General features: G+C 52.7%; 1 protein-coding gene across 1 annotated transcript; it reads left to right on the plus strand.

Annotated features, from left to right (window-relative positions):
• Positions 1-500: 500 nt before the first annotated feature.
• KRT5 (keratin 5) lies at positions 501-5,957 on the plus strand. The gene is made up of 9 exons (XM_058673806.1): positions 501-1,132; positions 1,687-1,901; positions 2,694-2,754; positions 2,871-2,966; positions 3,081-3,245; positions 3,572-3,697; positions 3,975-4,195; positions 4,885-4,919; positions 5,303-5,957. Exons 1-9 carry the CDS (start codon positions 581-583, stop codon positions 5,599-5,601), a joined length of 1,770 nt encoding a protein of 589 aa, XP_058529789.1. The 5' UTR covers positions 501-580; the 3' UTR covers positions 5,602-5,957.
• Positions 5,958-8,450: the final 2,493 nt, after the last annotated feature.

The raw sequence follows: 8,450 nt of genomic DNA on the forward strand, positions 1-8,450 counted from the left end.
GGCACAGAAAGGAGGCAGCTCCACTTTTCCCTCTGGCAGTGAAATCCTTGCAACTGCTTCTCACCTAAGAATAAGGCTTACAGGAGTGTGTCAACGGCAGGTAGGGCCTGGCTTTGGCTCCCACACAGGGGTAAGGGGATGAGGGGGGCAGCAGGTGCTGTGCTAGGTAGGTGGACACTACCCTTGGTCTCAGAGAGTCCCCATGAGACACTGGCCATGGCCTGGCCTCCATTCCAGCCCCAGCCCCCATGGGCCTTGCCGCTGAGTGGCTGCCAGGCGATCAATGCTGCCGGGCAAGGTTACTTGAGCAGAACCTGCCAGTGCACGGAGTCTGCACCCCGCCCCCCTCCTGTGCAGGTGTGATAGGTGAGCTCACAGCTGCCCCCTGGGCATGCCCAGCCCACGGCATCACTCACACTTCGACAGCTCCCCGCCCAGCCCTGTTTAGAGGGGATAAAAGGGGGCGCAGCGGCTCCCCCGGCTACCAGAGCCACCCACTGCAACCTGTCCCGCGCCGTCCTCTCCGGCACCTCCTGACCCGTTAGCACCTGGCACTTGCGTCCCCAGGAATCCAGCCGTCATGTCTCGCCAGTCGAGTGTGTCTTTCCGGAGCGGAGGCAGCCGCTCCTTCAGCGCAGCCTCCGCCGTCACCCCTTCTGTTTCTCGCACCAGCTTCAGCTCCGTGTCGCGGTCCAGGGGCGGTGGGGGGAGCAGGGTCAGCCTCGGCGGGGCTTTCGGAGCCGGAGCGGCCGGCTTTGGCAGCCGCAGCCTCTACAACTTGGGAGGCTCCAAGAGGATTTCCATCAGCACCAGTGGTGGTGGCTTCAGGAGCCAATTTGGTGCTAGCGCTGGAGGCGGCTATGGCTTCGGAGGTGGAGCTGGGAGTGGATTTGGTTTCGGCGGTGGAGCTGGTGGCGGCTTTGGGCTCGGTGGCGGAGCCGGCTTCGGAGGCGGCTATGGGGGCGCTGGTTTTCCCGTGTGCCCCCCTGGAGGCATCCAAGAAGTCACTGTCAACCAGAGTCTGCTGACACCCCTCAACCTGCAAATCGACCCCACCATCCAGCGCGTGAGGACCGAGGAACGTGAGCAGATCAAGACCCTCAACAACAAGTTCGCCTCCTTCATCGACAAGGTGAGCAATCACTAAGGATCACCCTTAGTAACTACCGGAGGAGACTGCAGTCAAGAGAAAAGTGTTTGTGTGTGTGTGTGTGTGTGTGTGTGCTTTTTCTTTTACACTCTATACAAATCACTTTAAAGTTGGCAGGTGAGCATTTCCGGTTGTTTCCGTGACCAAGGGCTGTAGATTGGCAGCTTGGCATACAGCCTTATTTTTCCCCTCAAGGAGTCCCCCATGTCACTGTCAAATAGAGAGACAGACTCTGTACCTTATGTAAACGTGGCTGATGGCCCAGGAAGAGGTCAAGTTCATGGGCCCCAGTTTCAGGGCCTTTGCAACTTCCCATACTCAAGCCAGCCATTCCTGGCGCCAGTTGATAAGTGGATATGTGTCCAGTCTCACTGACAGAGTAAGGCTGGGTCCTTTGTCCTGGAGCTCCCCCTCCCATGCTCAAGGCCAAGCAGGGCCCCGAGGAGGATGCTGGGGCAGGAGGCAGAGGATGGGAGGCACCCATGCAGGTCCCAGGAAATCCAACTGTCTCCAGCTTCCATCCTGGCTCCCCTCAGGTGCGCTTCCTGGAGCAACAGAACAAGGTCCTGGACACCAAGTGGACGCTGCTGCAGGAGCAGGGCACCAAGACCGTGAGACAGAGCCTGGAGCCCCTGTTTGAGCAGTACATCAACAACCTGCGCAGGCAGCTGGACAGCATCCTGGGCGAGAGAGGCCGCCTGGACTCGGAGCTCAGGAACATGCAGGACCTGGTGGAGGACTTCAAGAACAAGTGAGTAAGGGGATGGAGATGGCGACCGATGATGTCACCAGATGGCTTCCTAACAGACTTCTGTTTTTGCCTTCCCCATGATGGGAAGTCCCTTGCAGACACACTTGCAGTACTTAAAAAAAAAAAAAATCAAAACCCAGGTCCTTGCTTAGGAAGTTCTAGGCCCAGACTCCGCCCCTCTGCAGTGCACTTGGCCAACAGCAGGAGTGAGAAGCCCCACCCTTTGCACCGGCCTGGTGCCTTGTGCCTTCCCATAATCCTTGCCTCTGGTGCTTACATTTGGCACTTGCCTCCCAGTCCCATCTGAGTACCTGACAGATTTATTTCCAAGCTGTGTCACTAACTGGTGACACAGCCTAGCACAGTGGCTCTAGGAATTTTTCTTTTTAGTCCCATGAACCAGCAACTGGGTAGCTGTTTTATTTTATGTTACTGTTCTGTTGGCTCTTTTTTTTCCTTTTTAAGTTCTAGAAGTTGAAGAAAGCACTGGAAAAACATGCAAGAGGGAATTGGGAGCTGCCACAGCCCTACTTTCCTGCTGCAGGAGTCTTGAAGCAGTTGAATAATACGAGCAAGATTATCATGGGGCAGGTGGTAGACAGTTACAGAGTTGAGGTTCAGGAGTGAGGAACTTGTCCTGGGGCTCTTACCCCCAGAGATCCCTCCCACTCTACCTAGGACATAAAAACCCCTCCTTACCCATTCCAAAGTAGGGCTCCCAAGAGATTTTGTGCGTTAAGACCCCTTTCCTGCCCCTCTGCCACCAACAATTGTGATTCTTTTGTCCCCCAGGTATGAAGATGAAATCAACAAGCGTACCACTGCTGAGAATGAGTTTGTGATGCTGAAGAAGGTGAGTGGGGGTCAGACAGAACCCGTGGCCCACAACTGTGCTTGCCAGAGGCCCGAACATCACTGGGGTCAGGGTGGAACTCCAGGCAGTGGCATCTCCCTCCCGTGTCTCCCCAGGATGTGGACGCCGCCTACATGAGCAAGGTGGAGCTAGAGGCCAAAGTCGACGCGCTGATGGATGAGATCAACTTCATGAAGATGTTCTTCGATGCGGTGAGAAACTTACCTAGATTTTTCACCTCGGTGGTGATCATGGCTTTCCCCCCCCTTCTTTCATGTCATTGATTGATTGGAACTGTTGCTAACATGGTATCACAATCTATGTAGGAGCTGTCCCAGATGCAGACCCACGTCTCTGACACGTCCGTGGTGCTGTCCATGGACAACAACCGCTCTCTGGACCTGGACAGCATCATCTCTGAGGTCAAGGCCCAGTACGAGGAGATCGCCAACCGCAGTCGGACTGAAGCTGAGTCCTGGTACCAGACCAAGGTGGGTACTCCAGCCGGTGTCCCCTAAGGGAAGGAGGGCAGGTATGGACACATGTCTGGGAATCCAGGCTGTGACCACTACCAGCAGGGACCTTCACTGCTTCTGAGATCAAGGATTGGGGACAGCTGGCATTTTGAACCTCATACCAGCGAGCCTATGGGCACAAGAACAAACAGCTTCAGCCCAACCCTGCTATGAGCCACCCAGACCCAATCCCAAATAGCTTCCCATGCACCTTTGGGTAGCTCCCGCCTGTGAATGTGAGCAAAGTGCTTCTTTCACTCTTTCACTGGAACCACACCTCTCCTCTCTTCTGGGGGCCACAGTACGAGGAGCTGCAGCAGACGGCAGGCCGGCACGGTGACGACCTGCGCAACACCAAGCATGAGATCTCTGAGATGAACCGCATGATCCAGAGGCTGAGGTCTGAGATCGACAATGTCAAGAAGCAGGTAGAGTGATATTGAATAAACGGTGAAGAGTGGGGTGAGCGCTGGGCCACAGACCTACCTCTTCCTGCTTGGCTTTACTTTCACATTCACACACAGTGTATATGAGCAGCGTGGGGCTGATACCCACGTCCTGGTGTTCCACCACCCCAGGGCTAGCAAGACCCGATTCTCTCTGGAGTTTGCCCAACTTAGAAGAATCTCAGAAAGAGACACACACTCCTGGGACCCCCAGCACAGCTCCCATCATGTCCTGCTTTTCCTTCCCTTCCCGCTGTAGTGCGCCAACCTGCAGAACGCCATCGCCGACGCCGAGCAGCGGGGCGAGCTGGCCCTCAAGGATGCTCGGAACAAGCTAACTGAGCTGGAAGAGGCGCTGCAGAAGGCCAAGCAGGATATGGCACGCCTGCTGAGGGAGTACCAGGAGCTCATGAACACCAAGCTAGCCCTGGATGTGGAGATCGCCACCTACAGGAAGCTGCTGGAGGGCGAGGAGTGCAGGTGCGTGGACCCCAGGAGCCCACTCTAAAGCCTGAATTCAGCGTGCACACAATGGCTGCTGTCTTGTGGCTGATGGCACAGCGCCCATCCAGTGTTATTCAGATGCATAGCATTCATGTGGCCTCAGCTGCTTTTGCTGTCCCATTCCATGCCTCCAAGTGTGGCTGGGCACTGCCTCTTCTCCAAGCCATGGAACAGCTGGACACGTGTGCTGCCTTTCCTCTTCTTGACCTCCATGTCCATGCCATCCTCTCCCTTGGCCTCCCCACTCATCATTGCTTTTGCCTTCAGGAAGCTTCTCATGATGATTCCAGCTGATTTGGATTCTCAGACTACTCCTTTTTCCTCAACCTTCTGACAGAGCTCATTGCGCTTCTGCCAGTGCCATGTTCAAGGCCAAAATTGCCCTATACGTATTTCTATTTCCCACAAGTTCTTAGTCATGCTTCCCAGAGAATAAGTGGAAGACAATGGGAACTATAACCTTCCTCTGATCCTCCCACCCTCCACTCCGGATCTAGTTTTAGGTCTAGTCCTTTTTTGGGAAGTCCCTCTCTGTTCTCATGTTAGCAGGTGGACAGACCCATGGACTCCCAGCTGACCACGTGGGCTCTCAGCGTACATGTAGACTATTGCTTGTGGAGAGAGGAGTTCTTTTGTGAACTCTTATTTTCATTTTCTTCTTGCAGACTGAGTGGAGAAGGAGTTGGACCAGTCAACATCTGTAAGTCACAATAGTGATAACATGGGGTATTTAGCACCAGCCTGGAGTCTGGCTGTTTCAAGCTAGCAGGAAGTCCCATCCTAAAACATGGGTATTCAATGCACTTAGAGGCAGGAGCACTAAGGCAATGTACTTGGTGGAGGCCAGAGCCCCCACTAAGACATAAAGCAAAGGGGTTCACGTCTTAGCTCTTACAGGGGAGGTTGTCCACACATGTCAGACCCTGCCCCACTCCCCAAGCTTCACCTAGTATCCACTGGGTTTCTCTTGGTGGGGGTGGGATTTCGTTCAGTGACCTATGACAGCAGGATTTAACCAGGTGGCGGTGTGGGAACCCAATCTAGCCGACACTTCTCACCCGGTTCTCTCTCCCTTTCCTGCAGCTGTCGTCACAAACAGCGTCTCATCTGGCTATGGCGGCAGTAGTTTTGGCGGTGGCAGTGGTTTTGGCGGTGGCAGCGGTTTTGGCGGCGGCCTGGGTGGCGGTCTTGGCGGCGGAGGCAGCAGCAGCTTTTACTCCAGCAGCAGTGGGGGTGGTATGAGCAGTGGGCTTAGTATGGGCGGTGGAGGCTTCAGTGCCAGCAGTGGCCGAGGCATGGGTTTCGGCAGCGGTGGGGGCAGTAGCTCCAGTGTCAAGTTTGTGTCTACCACATCTTCCTCCCGAAGGAGCTACAAGAGCTAAGGGGATCCAGCTGCCAGTCTCAGCCTCCCCTGGCAGTTGCTGGCTCCCAGAGGCTGCCTCTTATAGGCAATTACCCAGGTTATATTTTCTTTTCCTGGAGAATAGTCTAGATAGGCCCAGCCTCCTTCAGAACAGCGTTTGGGGATATCCAGGAGGGGCCAGCTCCCGGATCCCCTGCTCTCTTCCCTGTCACGGTCTGCATTCTGCTTCACTTTGGCCTTCAGGTTCCTATAGCCTGATCTTCAAGGCCACAAGGATCCAAAGTTGCCCTGTTTCTCTGCCGTCACATCCAAGTCTCCAGCCCAGTCCCCAGTCCTGGCTCCTCCCATCACCTCCAGAATGTGTTCAATAAAGTGCTTTTCTAATATAAGCTGCTGTGCACAATTGATTCATCTGGGTCTTCAGCCAGCCCCTCAGGACTCCTTGTATGACATGTAGAGGGCCTGGAAAGGACCTGTAAAAGGAGAGGGGCCATCCAAGGGTGTGCAGAGATCTCAGAAGTTGGCAGTGCCTCTGAGGAGTGGTCTTGGGAGACATTAATAGGGTGGGGTCCATCAAATTGCATTGTGGTTGGATTTTGAGGGGAATTGTGGAATAGGGTTCCATTGAAGGCAGGCAGATCTGCAGATAGAACTTCAGCAACAACTGTAAATGAAGAGTGAGTCGCCTGCAAATTGCAAAAGACCTAAGACACTGGGCCTGCTCTAATAGTGTGGGATCTGATAGGGTCACAGGGGATGGAGTATCCCTCTGCTTACCAAGTTTCAGGAATTGAACCAAGGTGGTAGGAGGAGTTTCCCATGAAGTGTTGGCATGACCTGAGTGGGTGTGTCATGTGGATGGCTCTGGAGGAGAACTCACCCACATAGGTTGGATATGTGCTTCTGGAAGAAGTCAGGTGAATTTCAGGTGCAAAGACCTTATTCATCAGCAGGGCAGTGGAGGTCCTTTGTGGATGTCCAGTCTCCATGGAAATAGGGACTGAACAGAAGATTCTATCAGAGGACAACATTTGCCAGCTTCTGATAAGATATGCCAGCAATGGCAATAATAGCAGGTGTGGGGCCTTAAGAAGTACATCCATAGCCTTGAGGTTAGTGTTATCCGTTACGAGAAAGCAGCAACTCTTTTCTCTCTTCTTAAAAAGATTTATTTATTTTTGTTAGAAAGACAGATTTTACAGAGAGAAAGACAGAAAGTAAAGGCTTGCATCCCTGGTTCAAGCCCCAAATGGTCGCAATCGCTGGAGCTGAGCCAATTTGAAGTCAGGAGCCAGGAACTTCTTCTGGATCCCCCACATGAATGCAGGGTCCCAAGGCTTTGTGCTGTCCTCTACTACCTTCTCAAGACGCAAGCAGAGAGTTGGATGGAAAGTGCAGAAGTTGGGACATGAACTGGTGCCAATGTGGGATGGGCTGCAATGCTTGGAAATGAAAGATTATCTAGTTGAGCCATCTCGCTGATCCCAGTTGTCATTCTTTTCAAGACCAAATGGAATTATCGACTGGAGAAACCATGGGTATGCTAGCCCTGCCTCTAAATACTCATGGTTCCTGGATGGTAGATTTTACTCCTGACAGTCTTGCACTGTAATTCCCATTGGGACATAGAACTATTTTGGCTGATGGGCAAGTCTACACAGTCTCTTTTGGTTAAGCAATTTGTAGGTGCCAGAGACTCAATTTCAATTTATTACCCATTGAATCAGAGTGTCTGGGCTTACTATGGAATATCTAGAGGCTTTTGTGACCATGGAGACATTTAAGCAGATCAATAATTTCAATAATTAAAGTGAGATGTACCAGTTGATTTTCTATTCTGTGTTTGACAACTCCACTCCTCACGGCCCCAAACACAGGGCATATTGTTTATAGAATTAGATCCTAGGTTTCCATGAACTCAGCATGGAGACTATAAAACCTGTTGGCTGTTGGGTTTCAGCAGATTGGAAATCATTTCAGGGCCTGTCACTGTGGTTTAGTGGGTAAAGCCACGACCTCCAGCACTGGCATCCTATACGGGTGCCAGTTCTAGTCCCAACTACTTCACTTCCCATCCAGCTCCCTGCTAAGGCTCCTGGGAATGCAATAGAGGATAGCCTGAGTCCTTAGGCCCCTGCAGCCGTGTAGGAGATCTTGAAGAAACTCCTGGCTCCTGGCTCCTGGCATCACACCAACCCAGCTCTGGTCATTGAAGACATGTGGGAAATGAACTTGCAATAAAAGATTCTCTCTCTGCTTTCCAAATAAACAAATCACTGAAAAGAAAAGAAGAATAAGAGGAAAGGAAACTGCAGATACTGTAGTAGAAGATCAATGTGCTCCCCATCACACCTCTGTGACACCTCCATTCCTCAGTAAGCTTCCAATTTCTAATCACTTCCAACTATGAACTTCTTCGTACCTCCTTGCCTTCCTTTCTGTAGGCTTCTATGCACGCTTGGGCAAGAGAAGAATCCTTCCCTGCTCGCATTTCCAAGTTTCTCTCTCTACACATCAGGGTCACTAAGGACAGGAGACTCCCTCATGGAAGTTATTGATTGAACCCATTGGCCCTGCCACAAAGGGAGCATCGGTGTCTCTCCCTACAGCCCCGAGGACTCTCTTGGGCAAGCCAGGCATTGGTAGGTCCTGGCAGCCAAGGTCGCAAACCTTGTGCGTTCAGGAGTGCGGCCTCAGCGTGCCGCGCAGTAGCTGAGCTTCCTCTGCATCAGAGGTCGCCTGAAGGCCCACAAGCCACATGGGTGTGGAGCTGTTCCATGAGCACCTGTTTGAGCCGTAGGACCACTAGTCCCAGGGAAGGAGTGAAGCCCGGTTTCAGTGTTTGCTGGAATTGACAGTTGCAACTCA

Source organism: Ochotona princeps, chromosome 15 (genome assembly GCF_030435755.1).
Source record: "Ochotona princeps isolate mOchPri1 chromosome 15, mOchPri1.hap1, whole genome shotgun sequence".
Classification (NCBI taxonomy): Eukaryota; Metazoa; Chordata; class Mammalia; order Lagomorpha; family Ochotonidae; genus Ochotona; species Ochotona princeps.

Bases quoted from the DNA above. Each gene is read 5' to 3' on its own strand.
- KRT5 (XM_058673806.1), top strand. From the start codon at position 581: ATGTCTCGCCAGTCGAGTGTGTCTTTCCGGAGCGGAGGCAGCCGCTCC. The intron at 1,902-2,693 runs GTGAGTAAGGGG...TTTGTCCCCCAG, and splicing joins GTGGAGGACTTCAAGAACAA to GTATGAAGATGAAATCAACA. The intron at 2,967-3,080 runs GTGAGAAACTTA...CAATCTATGTAG, and splicing joins TGAAGATGTTCTTCGATGCG to GAGCTGTCCCAGATGCAGAC.